Source organism: Carya illinoinensis, chromosome 2 (assembly GCF_018687715.1).
Source record: "Carya illinoinensis cultivar Pawnee chromosome 2, C.illinoinensisPawnee_v1, whole genome shotgun sequence".
Classification (NCBI taxonomy): Eukaryota; Viridiplantae; Streptophyta; class Magnoliopsida; order Fagales; family Juglandaceae; genus Carya; species Carya illinoinensis.
This window is the reverse complement of record NC_056753.1, coordinates 37329842-37350258: the sequence shown is the minus strand read 5'-3', so window position 1 is coordinate 37350258 and position 20417 is coordinate 37329842. Positions and strand designations below refer to the sequence as shown.

Sequence of the window (20417 nt, the reverse complement as noted above, 5' to 3'; positions counted from 1 at the left end):
GTGCCCGGGGAAGGGAACTCGGAATAACACAAGATAGATCAACAAGCCTATACTCAATGGGCTAAGAAAAATCGATGCGCGCGCATAATAATGTTAAGCAGCATGCATAATGATCTAATGTGTGAGTTCGAGGTCTATGATACTGCCCAAAGCATGTGGGGGGCTTTGAAATTTTGAAGTTTGGTTAAAATTCAGCCACTAGGTTGCATGGATTAACCATGAGATTTGACTCCTATAAGATGCGCTCTGACCACACGATGAAGTAGCATCTTAGGGCTATGTCAACAATGATCTGCGAACTTAGGTCGGTAGGAAACAACCTGACAGATGAATAGCAAGTCCAGACAATGATAAGATCACTACCGAATTCTTGAGAGAATATAAGCCAGAACCTGACACATAATGAGAATATCAAAAACTTTGATGATGTCTCGCGTCACTTGGAATTGGAGGCTGAGTGCCTAGAGGCTGCTAAGCCCAATCATACGGCCTATGTGGCTAATGTTGGTTCACGCAAGGCATCAAGACCTAAGTGCAAGAAGTCCAAGAATGGGGTAGCTACTGGACAAATTAAAAAGGTGCCAGGAACTTCTCAGCGCACCAAGAGGGGCAAGCGCAGGAAAAACAAGTCAAAATTAGAGTGCTTCAACTGCGGAAAGATTGGCCACTTCGCTCGTGACTGCATTGAGCCAAAGAAGGTACACTCTGACTTTTCTCACATTGTTTTTGTAACTAGCTATATGATGGTTGCTTACTCCTATCCTTTGTGGACTCTTGATTCAGGAGCGACCGAGCACATAGCGTGAGATAGAGTCGGATTTGTGGAGTATCGCCGGATTCCAATTGGGAGCCGTGATATCAAGGTGGGGAATGGAGCTAGCGTGGAGGTACTGGGACTTGGTCTCTCCATCAATCTTCTCCATAATGCAGTGCACTAAATGGCTTGATTTGTTTCCTTCTTTCCCTCCTGTATTCTCTCAATTGTATTTACGTTAGTTTCCGTTACAAGTGTATATTCCTTAACTGTTCATTCTTTCATTGTATATCGTAATCTGTAATGTTTATATTTATGGCAATACACAAGCCTAGCCATCGGTGTGGACATTTTTACAAAGTTTACAGTTATAACTTTGTGTTTATAAGCATTTCATTAGATTAGCTAATTCAGTCGAATCTAAGTTTGATCGAGGTGATCTTGAAGCCTTGTTGACTAGCCTAATGTTTACCGCCATACCTCTGAGACAACCAATCTAGGAGAAATCAAACCACGTTTTAAAGATAACCTATTGCATTAATTCATTTCTACAAAATATTTTTGTAAAAATAAGAAGATTAGTAAAGCTAGATACAGTTTTGGAGTATATAAATTTCGTATACTTTCTTTAAAAAAACAAGAATCCTACTTGCACCGACAAACAATCCCTCTGATCTTATTATAGTGATTTTCAAAATTTGACAACAACATAAATTTTTTCAAAAATGTAGTCACCTACTCTGTATGCGAAATGTAGCTGGGTCAATCATATCATGTTTAAGCTTCTTGATTTCATTAAATTATGAGCGTTGAATATGGAAACTCATATTTCTCAAGAAAAATAATATTTATAGTTATAGGATATGCAAATGATCATGTACACTCTATTTGAAAAAAGTAGATAAATCAAAGACTTATATGAAAAAAAAAATTATTTTTTTAATAGGTAATGATATTGTTGATTGGAGGGCCGCCCACGTGGGGCAGACCCATCTTTTTTATTTACCTAACGCATGGCTTTAAGCCATGCGTTACATGCATGCAAATTAAGGCTGGCCTTTAAGGCCAGCCATGTAGGGGCTATAAATACCCCCCTCTGGTGATTCAGAGATACGATCAGAACTCAGAAAACTCTCTCTCTTTTATTCTCTCTTAAGGTAGTATTTAGGCAGTGGATTGTTAAAGCGTTACTCTAGTTTTACACTACGTAGTACGCTTTACCACCAAGTGAAAATTCTTGTCAATCATGAGAAACTTGTGGAGCAACTTTATAAGCTGGGCTTGAGGTACTTTCCGCTGTGCTTTCTAACATTGGTATCAGAGCAGTTATAATTGCTTCCAGTTTCTTTTCGGCATATGCATGTAAACTGTAGATTGTGTTTTTTTTTTATTTGCGCATATATGGTGCTGCAGTATTTTTTTTAATTAAAAAAATATATATTTTGGTCGAAGTCGCTGCAGTGGTGCAGTGCTCACCACCCACACACAGTGGTGCAGCGCGCACCACCCCTGTACCTGGTGGTGCAGCGCGCACCACCTGAGCATGGTGGTGCAGCGCGCACCACGGTGCCGCAAGCACCCATGGAGCCCGCGGTGCATGGTGCACCGTGTAGGCACCCAGTGGTGCTGCGAGCACCGCCTGGGTGCTGAGCAGCACCGTGCCCGCACCACGGTGCCGCGCGCACCTGTGGAGGCACCAGCAGCTCCATCTCGGTGCTGGGCGCACCAGTGAGGTGTTGCCAACACCGGCTCGGTGCTGCGCGCACCAGAGTAGCGCCGGCTCGGTGTTGCGCGCACCAGAGCAGCGCTGGCGCAGCACCAGAGGGGTGCTGCCAGCACCACCTAGGTGCTGCGGCAGCACCTAGCTTCCTCTGGAAGCGGTTTCCGGCCAATAGTGGCGCCGGTGACCTCCAAATATGGCAGCAAAAGTGAGTTTTTTTTTTTTTTCTGAGTTACTATTCACGTGAACAGTAACGGCTGAAGGAAGAAGATGACTCTTAGGTCATCTGCTTCCAAATGGGCTTGGGCTGTTTTTTTTCCAGCCCACTGTTTCAGCCCACTGTGTTTTTTTTTAAATGAAATGGGCTGGGCCTTTCGGCCCATTTGTTTTCTGTTTAAAAACATAATAATAATAATAAAAATAAATAATAAAAATAAAAATAAAAATAAAAAAATTTTTTTGGCATGATTCAATATATGCTTGGATATATTGATATATTACATGTGATCTTTTGTTTAATGTTTTAGATTAAATATGATAACATGTGAATATTTGGTTATATTCATACTATTTTTTTTTTCCATAATGTTATATTACATGTGATCTTTTATTTAATTTTAAGATTAAATGTGATAACATGTATGTGTGTATTGAACATGTGGAAATATGATTATTTTATCATCTATGAAAGTTAGACTTGAATGTTTAGACATTGGTCTTTATTTCTTTTAGTGATAAAATAGAAAATCTCATTAAGTAGTCTTAGTTAGAATTGTCAGTGTAAATGATAGGCTGAAAGAATTGCAGTGACCCCAGTAAGAACTGTAAATGCACTGTATAGCCAAAAGACCATGGTGACCCCAGTAAGAACTGTAAATACACTGATGGAATAAGAAAAAATGGACTGTAATGGTCTCATATGAACCATCTTTGTAGACTGGCCCAACAGGTTACCATGGTCTGGGTAGCTGTCCTTGTAGACTGGCCCAAAAGGTTACTGCGGATTTTAGTAGGTTATGTCTTTACATGTGACTAGGTCTAGATGACTACTTAAGATAGTGGGAGTATGGTTGAGATTTATGATGATAAATTCTCCCATATTCGTTTTTTTTTAAATTTGCGCGGGAATTGAGCTAGAAATCTAATAATTGGATATTGTGGCGCAAGAGATGATTCTGAAGCCTAGCGATTTTTCGATCTTGCGACATGTCTAAATTATTTTTTTTCTAACTTGAAAGGACGCGACAGATTTCTTAGGTGTGTGAGTAACATCCCGTCTTTGCGTATTGTAGTGAAATGGCATCCAAGAATATTGTTGCCAACTTAAACAAAGGGGAGAAATTAGATGGGGAAAACTATGACATATGGCATCGCAAGATCCAATATGTCTTAGATGAGCAAGAGGTCTTGGAGGCCTTATCTCACACCCTTACTATGCCCGGGGAAGGGAACTCGGAACAACACAAGATGGATCAACAAGCCTATACCCAATGGGCTAAGAAAAATCGATGCGCGCGCATAATTATGTTAAGCAGCATGCACAATGATCTAATGTGTAAGTTCGAGGTCTATGACACTGCCCAAAGCATGTGGGAGGCTTTAAAGTTGAAATTTGGTGGAACTTCAGCCACTAGGTTGCGTGGATTAACCATGAGGTTCGACTCCTATAAGATGCGCTCTGACCACACGATGAAGCAGCATCTTAGGGCTATGTCAACTATGATCCGCGAACTTAGGTCGGCAGGAAACAACCTGACAGATGAACAGCAAGTACAGGCAGTGATAAGATCACTACCAAATTCTTGAGAGAATATGAGCCAGAACTTGACGCATAACGAGAATATCAAAGACTTTGATGATGTCTCGCGTCACTTGGAATTGGAGGCTGAGCACCTAGAGGCTGCTAAGCCCAATCATACGGCCTATGTGGCTAATGCTGGTCCGCGTAAGGCATCAAGGCCTAAGCGCAAGAAGCCCAAGAATGGAGTAGCTGCTGGACATATTAAAAAAGTGTTAGGAACTTCTCAGCGCACCAAGAGGGGCAAGCGCGGGAAAAACAAGTTAAAATTAGAGTGCTTCAATTGCGGAAAGATTGGCCACTTCGCTAGTGACTGCACTGAGCCGAAGAAGGTACACTCTGACTTTTCTCGCATTGTTTTTGTAACTAGCCATGTGATGGTTGCTGAATCCTATCCTTTGTGGACTGTTGATTCAGGAGCGACCGAGCACATAGCGCGAGATAGAGTCGGATTTGTGGAGTATCACCGGATTCCAACTGGGAGTCATGATATCAAGGTGGGGAATGGAGCTAGCATAAAGGTACTGGGACTTGGTACCTACAAGCTGGACTTGCGGGGTGGCCGCACTCTTTTCCTCCATAATGTGCTATACGCTCCCGAGATCCGATGAAACTTGCTTTCAGTTATTACTCTATTAAAACTTGGTTTTCGGATTGTTTTTGAAAACAATTATGTTTCCTTATATTTGGGCCATGTGTTTTATGGCAATGCTTTTCTTCAAGACGGTTTTATGATATTGGATTTGATTTATTCTAATATAAATGAATCTATTGCTTTTCTTTCTTCATCTATTGATAATTTGGATTCATACACATGGCATGCTAGGCTTGGCCATATAGGGCAAAATAGAATGACTCGATTAGCTAGAGAAGGCCTAATAGGCAATCTCGCTAAGGTCATCTTGCCCACGCGTGAACATTGTCTAATGGGAAAAGCTAAGAGAAAACCGTTTGGAAAAGCCACTAGGGCATCTTTTCCACTGCAATTAGTCCACTCAGACATCTGTGGTCCAATGAGTGTGAGGGCAAGACACGAAAGTGTCTACTTCATCACTTTTATAGATGATTTTTCACGTTACGGTCATGTCTACTTAATCTCCCATAAGTCTGAAGCATTGGAATGTTTTAGGCGATATCTAAGAATGGTCGAGAATCAGTTAGATAATAGTTTAAAGACTCTAAGAACTGATCGAGGACGAGAATATCTCTCTGAGCAATTTAAAAGGCTCTGTGATGAAAAAGGAATCAAAAGACAGTTAACGATGCCGAATACGCCACAGCAAAATGGCGTGGCGGAAAGGAGAAATCGAACACTGCTTGAGATGGTTAGGTCAATGATGGCGCAAGCAAGCCTACCAATTTCTTTTTGGGGGGATGCACTTTTGACTGCTGCCTACATTCTTAACCGAGTGCCCTCCAAATCAGTAACTTCCACACCATATGAACTATGGACCGGCGAGAAACCCAATTTGAGTAACTTGCGGCCATGGGGTTCAACAGGTTTTGTTCATGATCTTTCTTATAAGTATGGGAAATTAGGCCCTAGAGGGAAGAAGTGTATCTTTATAAGGTACTCAGAACACTCTAAAGGGTATGTGTTAATAGGTGAACAAACTGATAGAAGTGTAACTGAGATTGAATCACGAGATGTGGACTTCATTGAAAATGAATTTCCAAGTAGAGGTGAGGTTGATAGGAGTTTAGAACTTCATGAGATTGTGGAACAAGAGGAAAGTGCTCCAAGGAATTTAGTTGAGAATGAGGAAGAAATTCTTCAAGCTCCTACAAATGATAAAAAGGACTTAAATCCGAGTGGGAGCACACCGCTTGTCAATCAATCACAACAACCTCAGCCGCGTAGAAGCACACGTGAAAGTATTCCCCGTCGTCGTTTTGAGATTGAAGGGGAAACTTTTATGGTAGCTCCGCATGATGATGATGAGCCTAGGACAATCCATGAGGCTCTCTCATCTTCTACTAAAGATGAGTGGATGAAAGCTCTTAATGATGAAATTAAGTCTATGAAGACAAACCAGGTCTGGGATCTGGTTGATCTACCAACAGGGCGTAAGACTATTGGGAACAAATGGGTTCTAAAAGTCAAACGCAAGTCGGATGGATCAATAGATAAGTACAAAGCTCGCTTAGTGGCGAAAGGATATACCCAGCAGAAGGGTATAGACTATGAGGAAACTTTTTCACCAATGGTGAGGTTTGCTTCAATTCGCCTGATTCTAGCTATAGTAGCAAATATGAATTTGGAACTCTACCAAATGGATGTTAAGACAGCATTTCTCAATGGAGAACTAGATGAGGAGATCTATATGGATCAACCAACGGGTTTTGAGGGCAAAGGTCAAGAGCGCAAAGTGTGCAAGCTCAAACGATCAATATATGGCCTAAAACAATCATCTAGGCAATGGTACCTCAGATTCCATCGAACCGTTCTTTCAAATGGGTTTACGATGATCACAGAGGACCATTGTGTCTATGTCAAAAGGTCCAAGAAGAGTTTCATTATGTTGTCATTATATGTTGACGACATACTACTAGCTGGAAATGATAAAGGGTTGATAGTCGCCACAAAAGAATGGTTATCCTTCAATTTTGAGATGAAGGATATGGGTAAAGCAGAATACATTCTTGGAGTTAAGATCTACAGAGATCGCTCAAAGAGACTTTTGTGTTTGTCCCAACAGACTTACATAAAGAAAGTCCTCGAGCGTTTCCTAATGAATGAATGTAAACCCATTGACACCCCTGTTGCAAAAAGCGAGAACTTATCTAAAGAATTGTGTCCTAAGACTCAAATAGAAAAGGAAAAGATGGCCCGTGTCCCATATGCTAATGTTGTGGCTAGTCTGATGTACGCAATGATGTGTACTCGGCCTGACATATGCTATGCAATTGGCTTAGTGAGTAGATTCCAATATAACCCTGGACTGGCTCACTGGAAAGCAGTCAAGAGGATTATGCGATATCTCAAGGGAACTGTAGACTATGTGTTGTGCTATCAAGGTTTAGATTTGCAGCTAAAAGGTTACAGCGATGCCGACTGGGGCAGTGACCTAGATGAGCGTAAATCAACCACTGGGTATGCCTTTCTGCTCAACAATGGCGCCATTACATGGAGCAGCAAGAAACAACCCTGTATAGCTTTATCCACCATGGAGGCAGAATACATAGCTTGTTCTGCAGCAGTTCAAGAAGCTGTTTGGTTATGAAGATTCCTCAAGCATTTAGACATTGGCACGGATTCTTCAGATCCGGTGACAATATTCTGCGATAGCACGGCTTCTCTTGCATATGCTAAGGACTCTAAGTACCATGGAAGAACCAAACACATAGATATCAGATATTACTACATCAGAGACATGGTAGCGCAAAAGGAAGTGGTTCTGAAATACCTCTCTATGAGTCACATGGTTGCTGATCCCTTAACGAAGCCCATAGCAAGAGATGTCTTTGAGGCTCATGTTAGGGATCTAGGACTGCGTAGATTGTAAATATTTTTTTGTGTTTCAAATGACATTGAGATGTAACCTTTCCTTTGAGATATTAATACAATATGATTCAGTTATTGTCTTTATCGTATTGTCTTTCTAATTCACACACAAGATATGTCAACAGGCTTAGATCGGCTCACTCACACGAGCGATCGCCTCTAGCGCTTGAGAAGCGAGTAGAGATGAGACATTGTGTTTTTTACATACTTGTCCAAATGGATAAGTTAGTTGACACAAAGATATGTCGATTTTAGTGGGAGCTAAGATCAGGTCCAATGAGAGGACTATGCATGGGTTAACCCACAACCTATGTAGCCAATGGTTAGCCAGATGTGAGATCCTCTTTGACGCCTTGGAGGCGAGCAAATAGAGGAACTCGGGTTAGACGCTTGAGAAGCGGCTAGACTAAAATCTGTACGGTGTTGATATAGACATATGCTCTTTGAGAAAGAGAAATCCACCGTAGCATGTGTTGATATAGACATGTGCTTGTTCGACCAAATGAGTAAGTGAGTAAATGATTCTCCTCTTTCTCACCGTGTGAGTCTCATTTTTTTAAGTGTCCTTTACTTTTGACTATGTCACAAGATGGAGGTTATAATGTCTGCTACTTTGGCATTTTGTCTATGGTCATGATTAATACAGTCTAAAGAAGCATTGCTGGGAAAGCGGTTTGACCAAAATTGAATGATATGAGTGCAAAAGGAAGATTTTTCGATATCGCATCTTCGATAGTGTTTGCTGACGTCAAACTATGACGCTACATACTGGTAGCGACTAAGGTTGTGAACATATTGAAATGATTTAGAGATAATCAAGCATTGTTCTGAATTTTTCTAAAACTCAAGAGGGTTTCGAAAATGCTTGAACTGATGCGATCGAATGAGTCTAGGACATAACCAAACACTTTAGGGATGTTACTATGCTAGTCTTCTCTGGAAGAGATTTAGTGTATGTACTCCCACCTTTCTATAGATATGCTTGGTGGTCGCACGACCTATTTACTTGTATGAATAAGATTGAGAATATTAGAGAGATGCTGACCGGGGGTCATGCCCACTGTGTGCGAGTGGGAGATGTTGATTGGAGGGCAGCCCACGTGGGGCAAACCCATCTTTTTCATTTACCTAACGCGTTACATGCATGCAAATTAAGGCTGGCCTTTAAGGCCAGCCATGTAGGGGGCTATAAATAGCCCCCCCTCTGGTGATTCAGAGATACGATCAGAACTCAGAAAACTCTCTCTCTCTTTTATTCTCTCTTAAGGTAGTATTTAGGTAGTGGATTGTTAAAGCGTTACTCTAGTTTTACACTACGTAGTACGCTTTACCACCAAGTGAAAATTTTTGTCAATCTGAAGAAACTTGTGGAGCAACTTTATAAGCTGGGCTTGAGGTACTTTCCGCTGTGCTTTCTAACAGATATATATAGTCTTGAGGGCCACATCTAATGATTGATTGGAAGTTGAGATAAACCAAGATAATAAAGAAGATTAGCTATGGCATATTGGCATCAATGGACTGGTTGATCCACAATTGTGAAGAGAAGATAGTAGCAGAGCTGTTAGGAGCGTGAAGGAAAAGAGTCGATTAACTACAACCAATGGGCTCAGATCTTTGAAAAGAGTCAATTGACATTGACAACGTCACAACAGATCCGAAGTTATTCAGGCTCTCCAAAAACGTGAGACCTCTCATTGGGAAAGGGCATGAAAAACGTGACACCTATTAATATTGATGCATAGGGTTACAAATAAATTGAGTCGAGCCAAATTCGAACAAGGGTGTTTGAACTTGATTAATATGTTTACTCGTTTGAACTCAAATAAAACTTAGATATCCACACTCGAACTTGGCTTGCTAACCATTACTGTTGTTCAAACTTGACTAGAACTCAAGCCAAAATAAACAAATGAATTGAGATTGAATTTTTTTCTCTTTATAGAAAAGTTTATTCTTTTCTTTTGATTAACCTAAATAATTTTAAATTTTACAATAAATTCTAAAAATTTAACTATTCAACCAAATAATTTTGATAATTATGATATAACATTTTATAATATAAATTGACTTATAGTTATAAATTAAAAAAGTAATATCTAAGATAAATGTGATAAATTAAACCATTTAATATACATATATAGATAACATAATAAGTCAAAAGTTCTAGTTCTATAATATATTATTATTAAATATAAATTATGAATATATTATAGCATGCATTTCTAGATATTATATTTAAAAGTGTATTACAAACATATGATATAAGTATATAGTTATAGTTTACAATTTATTGTACATATATTACAATATAAAAATATAATAATATACAACTATAAGTCATAAGTGATAGTTCTAAATTACAATATATATTATTATTTTCCTAATTTCATGAAAATCATATTGTGTGCAAAGTTAATGACATGATTCCGTAATTAAAGAAAAATACTATCAACTCACTTTATGCTATTTGTTATTTATAAAAATTATAGTTAATTAGTTAAAGTTAATTTAGTAATTGTTTCAAACAAATGTGCAATCACTCCTTCATTTATAATTGCATCAATAGGCTATAATCTATACAACAATTGAAAATTTAATATAAACACTAATGTTATATGATATAATACATTATCAACTAAATTTATAAAATAGCTTACTTGTAATACAATACGAAATTAAATATAGATAACTAATTGCATAAAACATACGAAGCAATGTGACTCTCCCTATGGTCGAGCTATATAAATAACCTCAGCAAAGTGTTCACTTCTTTTTGCCAGGTTTGATTTGTTGTGGATTGGATGATGGAAAAACCATCTATAAAAAAGGAACTATATAAAATATTTAATACACACTTTTGGAACGTAAATAAATATATTAAATAAGGTAAACTATAAATAAATTAATAGTAGATAATTAAATATATAAAACACAGTTAATATGTAATAAATATAATGCATACATATATAATGCTTTTTACCAGTTCAAGCGAGTCAAGTCAAGCTTATGCAAGATTTGCTAACAAATTTTGAACTGAGTTTATACGAATTTTACTCATTTAATATTCAAACCAATACATCATATTTATTAAAAGAATCTAAGTTAAATTGAGTATATACAAACCGAGTTCGAGCCGCTCTATTAATATTGTTCACGCAGTAATGGCAATCAGATGCGAAGGCTACAGGCTTAACTTAGAAATGGAGAGCAAGTTGAATAAATTACCTTAAAATCTTTGTGGATGCAAAAAGATCACCATCAAATCTGATTATCTACTGTGTACCATTTCCAGTGATGTTTAAGTTTTTTAGCTTCTACTACTAATCACAAACATGAGGCATGCAATTTACTCCGAAGCACTAATAGAAGCTTCCACGAAAAGAGACGAAACCGCAGAGTTCTAGCATACAATTTTGTTTCAACACATTGATTGACGTCCAAACAAATAGCCAAACATGAAATAACGAACCAAATAAATACGTTGATCCAATAGTCCCAACCCAAAAGTCCTACAAAGATACCGTTAAAATCTAATACATAAAGAGTTCCTACTCTGAAATTTCAGAATCTTGACTGCACTAGCGCTAAAGTACAATCACACGAGCAGCTTCCTAATTCATCTCCCGACGGTAATTAAAAAAAATGGCTACATCTTGTAAGAGACACTAATACTAACAGAATTTCCAATGGTTATTGCAGTTTACACATGTTACATACGTTGTCATAGGCTCATCAGCACTTCGTGTCTGCATTTGGTAGTAGGTGCATTTGCGTTGCCCGCATCGACTGCACTTGAATTGATCAGTTGTCGCTTTGGGTTGCGCTCCACGCTCACAATCAAATAACGCTTTCTCTTCAATCTTCCTATTCTCATTTCGCCTCTTATCACTTGCCATTTCTGCTGTGTTCATGTTGACAAGCCATTCTGGTTTGACATGTCCAAGAAGTACCCTTCTCCGAAAATCTGGGTTGTTAGCATCCTTGAGGTTAAACATTACTGATCTATACTTGGCCTTTTGGGCCCCTTGGGAACTGCCCCACTTCTCAAACAGAACGGACTCTACAGAAACAGCAACTCGAATCGGATCACATGCATTCACTTCATCCTGAATATCCTCATCAGCCTCACCAGAAACTTTAGACAAAGCTTCGTGAAGAATTTCTCGCACTTTGTCCCGCATGGCATCATTAGATTTAATCATTGACAGAAGCTTCGGTGGCGCACCAGGACCTACTGATGGTTTCTTGCCTCCAGAAGTCTGCTTCTCCTCTTTGGTTATCTTTTCAACTTTAGCATTTTCAGCTAAATCATTTTTCTCAGTCTTACCAACAACATTAACAGTTTGAACTTTTCTCCCTGCCTTGACAGCATCTAACCTTGAGACTTTGTCAACCTCGACGCTTTCGACCTTTGGAACCTTCTGAACTTTCACAGAAGATGTCTTCACATTGTTATTAGTCTCAAGAGAACCCTTATCATCAGCCAAGCTTTCATTTTGTTTGTTTTTGTTTGTTTCCTTTATAACTATATCTTTCCATATCCCAATCAAATCAGAAGCCAATGATTGGATTTTCTTCCTAGGGTGCTTTGTGAGATGTCGAAGACGCTTCCCGACCTGAATTTCATATTAACACAAAAAATCATCAAGTCCAATTTTTCAAGCAAACAAATCGAAGGTGATAATGCGCAGCAGGGTTAACAATCATTGACCAGGAAAAAATATTCTTCTCTAACAATCATTCAAATTTGAACATAAACCACCAATAAAATTTCCATCATCCATAGTGGGATCCAAATGCAAGAATTGACAATAGCTTTACTGGGCAAGAAACAGGTTGATATGATGTTTGCTCAAGGATAACTGCAGCGAATTAAAAGAGTTCTAGGAAAAGAAGTAGAAGCAAGAAACTGTTCTGTAAGGACATCGAGTATTTTTTCATCAGTGAAAATACTCAAAAGTAATAAGATTCCAAATCACTTCTCCATAAACAAAACAAAAAAAAAAAAAGGAGGGATAATCCAACATGAAGGTACTGAACAATTGTTTTGTTTTATCCATCTTTTACTATTAGATGAAACTGTTTTTTTTTTTTAAATATAAATTTTATTCATAGGAAAAGGAGGCATAGCCCAAGTACACGTGATGTATACATGAGAAGTACCTAACTAGGGTTTACAACTGAAAGTAGAAAATCATGGACATTAAGTCCATTAAAATCAATGACTCCCGCCCATGAGAACAAGGTTTTAAAGAAGAAAACTTTATGCTCATTCATTGTCTTTTTTTTCTTTTTTTAAGTAAGCTCATTCATTGTCCTCTCATGATTCTCAAAGCTCCTATCATTTCTCTCACAATGCATCAACACATACATATAGGGGTCATCTTCCATATTGCTGCCACTTAGGGATTGCCTTGGAGGCCTCTCCAGCTTGCTAGAAAATCCACTAGCCTATAAGGAATGACCCAAGATAAATCTATTCCCACAAAAAAACCATCCCACAAGGTCCTGATCCAACACCATTACACGACATTTCCTCAGATTGTCTGTAGTAAGAATCTTGTCTAGAGAAGCTGTCCAAACAAAGAAAGCTGCTTTCAGAGAAGCTTTAGTCTTCCATATATTCCTCCATGGAAAAGTGGTCATGCCCTAACTAGTTAGAACATGGTAAAATGATCTAACTGTGAATCTACTTTTCATAGAGGGGCTCCAACTGATCTTATCCATGGTGCCCTCAGTTACCCTGATGGAATATATTATATAGTTTGGCAGAAAACTCCGAAATAACCACCAACTCCCAACCTTATGCTATCCTAATGAAATCTGCATCCCATTGAGGAAAACCACAAGAGAAGATGAAGAGATCAGCTACTGAAACATCCTTTGCCCGTACTAGCTCAAAAATGTCAGAAAATGTTTCTGTGAGGCTTTGTTCACTGCACCATTTGTCGTGCCAAAATTTGACTCGAGAAAAATCACCTACCTCAAAACGTGCATGGCTTAGGAAAATCTCTCATCCTCTTCCTTAAAAGGGCGTAAACTACAATTTTAGATGGTCTGAATGTTTTTTCTTTTTTTTTTTTGTACGAGTGTCTCTATGTTATTTTGATGATATACTTTTTGTGATACATACATTATATTAGACGTATTTCAGGTCTATTTTGAATTTTTCTATATGGTAAAGTGTCCAGAAATAGAATACAAAAATTATCTTGTTACATTTTTAGCATGGAGGCTCGGCCCCAGGAATAAATTTCTGGTTCCCCCACTGATTCCATTGCTTTTCTTAAAATTTTTTGAAACAACCTGAGGATTATGGCGAGTAGGGCCGCGTATCCATGGTGCCCTAACTTCAGGATCCATATAAAGAAAAAAAATTCAAACAATGCAACCAAAATATTTGAGGGGAAAAAAACAGCACCTGGGTGGAGACAAGAACATGATAAGTGACAGGGAAATTCTTGAGCTGGTGTAAGGCATCAAGGCATCGACTTTCCTCGAATCCACTGTCAGCGGAGGCCGCAGCGTCCGCAGCTTTCTTCGCTGCTTCAAACAATGCAACCAGCTCTCTCTCCATAACCCCTAAGATTTTTCGCTTATAATTGAAAAATAAAAACTAAATAATGAATAGAGCGAATATAAATCCAATAAGATGATTCGAAGAATTTGACCAAACTTTTTTTTAAAAAAAAAAAAGAAAAACGAAAAAGAAAGCCCTCGATGGCAAACAAGATGATAAAGAACAAAAATGCCCCTACAAAGGGGGGTTTGGGATACGTAGTAAAAATTTACCTAGATCAGCCGTCGGAAAGGCCAAGAATTTAGCCAAATGTTATTCTTTCTCGTTCACCGGTGATTCCAGAAACCAGAACCCTAGCCTCCGTGCGTGCCCCTGCCCGTGTCTCTGTGGATTTCAATTATAATGCACTCGTCGAACAAGAGAGATAAAGGGCTTCCTCTCTCGTATATAAGTGGAGGCGCAATCAAGAGAGCTGAGAGATCGACCGCTTCTGTAGACGCGGCACGGGGGCGCAAGCACGCATGCTTGCAGATTAGGGATTAAGATTGGCACGATAAAAAGAGTTGAGAGATCGACGGCCTCTGTTGACGCACGCGTAAGCACGGATACTTGCAGATTTGGGATCAAGATCTGTCTTCCAGATTCCACTTCTGGAACTGGTCATACTCATAGTGTCGTACTCATCCTAGTCCTAGTCCCGCGTAGGATTTGTGGTTAGTCAGAATGATTCAGGCAATTCAACGGCTGATATGTACGAGGACGTACCTATTTTTATTTTAAATTTTAATATTTTTAATCAAGATTTAATACATTATAAATGATTTTATATTTTTTTAACTTAATAATGAATCATTACAAGTCTTTTATAAGCCCCGCTTCGTTAATCAAAATAAAAAATTTTATCTTAATTTATTATTATAATTTTTTAAATTTTTATATTAAATATAATAAATAATTTAATTTTTTTAAATTTTAATATAAAATTAATATTATAATAATATTTTATTAATTACTGTTTAAAACATCTCATTTTCTGTGTAACCAAACGAAATCTAAAAAATAGACTCATTAATAAAAAATAATTTTTTTAGATATTTTTAGATGTGATATTTTTTTATAAAGACTTATATAAAACTTATATATTTAAAATTGAGTTATACTATATACAAGTAAAGTTATATATTGATCTATATATTAATACTGATTTTTTTATATTTAATTTAATTTAATATTATTTTTAATAAAATTTATTTTTTAACTAATTATATTAAAATAATATATATATTAATACGTAGTTATATTTATAATTAAATTTTTTCATAATTTAGAGGCGACATCGAAAAAAAAAAAAAGGGTTAGAAAGAGAGGGAGAGAGATACGAAGACATTTGTATCTAGTTTTGTTTTAAGAAATGATTGGAGACTTGAGCCCGTGTGCGCCTGTGCCACTCTTTATTTTAAAATATAGTGGGAGGCAAAATTTAAATGAATCACTCTTAATTATAATATAATAAAATATAAACTATTATATTAAATATTTTTCAGATTTTTAATAAAATGAGACTTGATTTAAAATATTTAAATAAAAACTTTTGAGTTTATATTTAATGAAACAACTTCAAATGAAGGTTGTAAATTTTGTATTTCAATTGAGTAAGATCTTGAAAAAATTATTTAAAAATATAAATTATTCATTGGTTAAATATTAAATTTAGTATCATAGGTCTTGAACATATTAAAAAATATAAAAATTATTTAAATTTTTATTTAATGAAATAATTTTTATGTCTTTTTTAAATAATTAAAATAAGAAACATCTTCACTTTTAGTTTTGGGTGCCTTGCATAGGTGAGGCCTCGTCGCCTTAGCCGTGAGCTGGAAGCAAGCTGTCTGTAGCATCTCTTTAGACTCATCTCCTTATCTGGATGACTTTTTCTTTAGACTATAGCATCTCTATAGCACCTATTGTTGGACTATTATCCATCCAAACCTTTTTGAGGCGATTATTGATCTTTTAAGAGATTGATCTTTTAAGAGGTGAGCATTTGCTTCCTTCCTTGAAACACACTTTCATTTCTTTAATCCCTAAAAAAGACATTCCTTTTGCTTTTTTTGATTTTAAACACATTAGTCTTTGCCAAGTGTCTTATAAGTTTTTTTTTTTCTTTGATTCTGGCTTCTCGTCTTGCCACCTTCTTACACAAGTTTATTTCGACCCACTAAGGTGCTTTTGTCGAAGGGAGAGTCATTATTAATAGTATTTCTTTAGCTCAAGAACTTACTCATAGTCTTGCTAGAAACATAAGAGACAACAATGTTATACTCAAAGTTGACATGGCTAAAGCCTTTGACAGGGTTTACCTCTCCTGTGTACTTAGTTCCTTTGGTTTTAATGAATGCACTCTCTTTATTTTAGAAATATTTATCTTACCCTACATTCTATGTTTGCTTAAATGGTACTCACTCGAGTTATTACACTTCTAGTAGAAGCTTTAGACAAGGAGACCCATTATCCTCTATTCTTTTTATTCTTAGTGAAGAACACCTAAGCAGAGGTCTTCACCATCTTATAACTGAAGGTCATGTCACTTTTTATGTTGTCCCTTGGGGTTGCACTCCCATTTCTCATATCCTTTTTACAAATGACCTTTTGATTTTCACCAATGGTTCTACAAACAGTCTTTCCACTCATGAAATTCCTTACTATTTACGATGACTTTACTGATCAAAAGATCAACCACTCCAAAAGTGTCTTCCTAGTTCGTAACAAAGTCACCACATTTGGAAGACACATTATTGCTTCTGCTATTGATTTTAATGAAGGAAAATTTCCTATTGCTTACTTTGGTGTTCCATTTTCCTATGGGAAAATTTATTCATCTGCTTATGATTATATCCTTCTCAAGATTTGAAAAAAGATAGTTGGCTGCAACGGTCACTTACTTTTTATAGGCATCAAGCTTACCTTAGTCAAATTCGTGCTCCTCTATTTTTATTCATATCCTTTCGGTTCTCAACCCTATCAAAAAAGTCATTGATTCCATTCACAAACCCTTTGCTAATTTATTTAAGGGTGACATTGATGGTAACAATAAGAAATATTAGATTTCTTGGAATCATATTTACCGTCCTTCATCGAAATGTGGTCTTGGTATTAGAAATTTACATGACATTGTTGATGATTTTCACTGTAAACTGGCTTAGAGATTTGTTAACTCAAATTCTCATTAGGCTACCTTTCTTTATCAAAAATATATGAAAGATGGTCCATCCTTGGATCTTAATTCTGCCAAAGCCGGCCACTCTCACTCCTGGAAAGTCACTTAATAAATTCTTCCCATCATTCACAACGAGAGCTAATGGAATATAAATGATGGCTCTATTAATTTTTGGCATTACAATTGGGTGGGCAATGGTTCCTTTGTCCAAAAAGGTTTCATTATTTCTAACCTCTCTTTACAAATAAAAAATGTTTATTGTCAAAATGGTTGGGACTTTAATTTGATCCACAATCTCAATGGTCGGCCTTTTGCCAATGAGGTCAATCTCTCCCTTATCAAAATCAAAAAAAGCCCTGATGCATTTGAAAGCACAACAAAGATGACATATTCTCCTCCAAATTTGCCTTGAATTTTCTTAAGGAGCACTATCCCACATTTTCTTTAGCCCCTTCATTTGGAATAAAGTCCTCCATGTTAAGATTTCTGTTTTTCTTTAGAAATTATGGTTTAATGGCATTTCTTTTGATGACATGATCCAACATTGTGGGATCCATATGGCTTCTAAATGCAATAAGTGCACGGATGGGTATGCTGATACCTTTGATCGTGTCTTCTCTAATTTTAAGCTTTCCAAAAACATTGGCAACATTTCTCAACTATCTTTGGCTATACAAACACCATCTATCACAATTGGAAAGTTAATGCCACTCATTGGTAGTCCTCCTTTAGCTTACAAGAAATAAATCAATAAGTGGTTAAGAGAACTTAATTATCTTGTTGACCAGATGACTAACATAAGAGGGGGGTGAATTGAGTTATATTTAAATAATAATAATAATTATAAATTAAATATATAATATAAAATATAAACAAAATACGAAACAATAATAAATATAAAGAGTAAGGATAAGAAAGAAGCAAACTCAGTATGTTAACGAGATTCAGCTCCACTGCCTACGTCCTCGCCTCAAGCTACCCCTTGAGGATTCTCAAATTAACTATTCAATCTCATTCAGGTGAAGATAGAAACCTATTACACCTTTAAACAACACCGCTACAAAGGATCCGTGTAGAACACCCTCTATACTTGCAATCACCTTACACGTAGTGATTTAACTATTCCCTGTGTAGAATACTTTTTATACGTACAATGGTTATACACACCCTTTTACTGATACAAGAGTTGATAGTGGGTAGGTTATCAGAAAACACTCATCAATGAGTGAAATATGAACAATATAGTGCAAATTATATCTTTCTCAAAATGAACAAGGATTAAGGCTCAATATTTAGAGAAGAGAGAATGACAGTTTTGAATGAATATTGTATGCTCTTGATGTTGTAAATGTGAAACTCTCAAATGATATATTTATAGACATATGAGACTTCATATTCAAAATTAAAAAGATTCACATGTCAAAGACAACATCATTCACTTTTTCAAAAAATTCAAATAAAAGGTTCTTATTTTTCAATTGTCAAAGACAATATCATTCATTTTTCAAAAATTTCAAACCTAATCTTTTACTTTTGGAATATGAAAAAATGAGTACATTTTACTTTTTGCATATAACAAAAGGAGCACACTTTACTTTTCAAATTTTTCAAACCTAATCTTTATATTTTTTGCATATGACAAAGGAGCACACTTTACTTTTCAAAATTTTCAAACAAAATCATCTACGTTTTGCATAAGTCAAAAAAAGTATCAATCACTTTTAAAAATATTCAAATAAAAATACACATGTGAAAGATAACAATCAATCATCTTTAATATTTTCAAAGTTCAAACTTTTAATCATGTAATGCACATGTTAAAGATGACAATCAATCATCTTTCAAAATTTTCAAATTTAATTTTCAAAATATTCATGCACATGTGAAAAATATATTTTAATGTTTTATGATAAAATATTAATTTTGAGTTTTAATCCTAATTTCAAATTTTTAAGAGATTTACAACATTACTCTATGACTTTAATGTAAACTTGTTTCCTTCTTGCTCATACTTGTTTCTTGATGTGCTTGACTCTATTATTTAGACAACTTGAGCTTGAGATTCCTTTATTTTCTGAATTCATTTGTTATCATCAAAATCCATGTGTAGATATATAATTACACAAAACTTGAAACCTTGGGTTTAGCATATCTCATTAAGCCTCATTCTCCTGTACCCTCGGCTAATATTTCCATCCTTCATCATTTACACATTCTCCCAACCACCACTCGAACAAAAATACTCGTCCTTTTTGTTGGTTAGCCCCTTCTCGAGGACCTCTCAAGCTCAACATTGATGGTGTCTCAAAGGTAACCCGATCTATTGGTGGTGGAGGGGGTTCTTCGGTCCCATGATTGCTCTTTTGTTGTTGTTTTTTCTTGCTATCATACTATAGTTACTAACACTTTTACAGAGTTGTCTGCTTTAAAAATTGGGCTTACTTTGTGCTATCAATTTGGTATTCATTACCTTCTTGTGGAAACTGATTTTCTACTTGTGGAGAATTGGTTTAATAAAAATTCTCATCCCCCTTGAAAATATGTTGATTTTTGAGATGATATCTTACATCTCAATCATTTCTTTTCTTTTAGCATTACTCATGTTTACAGAGAAGTAAACAATTTAGTAGATAGTCTCGCTAATCATGGAGTTTTGGGAAACATTACAAGTTTATCTTCTATTTTTGAACTTCCTAAACATATTGTTAGACTTTTTGCTCTAGACCGTGCAGATATTCCCAACTTTCGGCATTAATTATGAGATTCTTAGCTTCTTCTTGTATCTTCATTTTTGTTTTGTTCCTAGTAATAGTTTTCTTTTTTCTTAAGATCCTGGTTTTGGATTCTTAGATGTTGTAACCGCCTTGATCTTTTTATATAAGATATTCCTTCACTATAAA

General features: G+C 36.4%; 1 protein-coding gene across 3 annotated transcripts; it reads right to left on the bottom strand.

Annotated features, from left to right (window-relative positions):
- Positions 1–11210: 11210 nt before the first annotated feature.
- LOC122301565 (transcription elongation factor TFIIS-like) lies at positions 11211–14973 on the bottom strand. 3 transcript variants are annotated; one of them, XM_043112976.1, is made up of 3 exons: positions 14573–14973; positions 14202–14396; positions 11211–12396 (listed from the first exon to the last, which is right to left on the bottom strand). In XM_043112976.1, exons 2-3 carry the CDS (start codon positions 14355–14357, stop codon positions 11452–11454), a joined length of 1101 nt encoding a protein of 366 aa, XP_042968910.1. In that variant the 5' UTR covers positions 14358–14396; positions 14573–14973; the 3' UTR covers positions 11211–11451. The 3 variants fall into 3 exon arrangements, with proteins under 3 accessions (XP_042968910.1, XP_042968909.1, XP_042968908.1); XM_043112975.1 differs by having other exon boundaries at positions 14202–14362; XM_043112974.1 differs by having other exon boundaries at positions 14202–14375; positions 14573–14971.
- Between the last annotated feature and the right edge of the window lie 5444 nt (positions 14974–20417).

Excerpts from the sequence above, each read along its gene's own strand:
- LOC122301565 (XM_043112976.1), bottom strand. The coding sequence starts at position 14,357 with ATGGAGAGAGAGCTGGTTGCATTGTTTGAAGCAGCGAAGAAAGCTGCG. Across the intron at positions 12,397-14,201 it reads ATGTTCTTGTCTCCACCCAG|GTCGGGAAGCGTCTTCGACA; the intron begins GTGCTGTTTTTT and ends TATGAAATTCAG.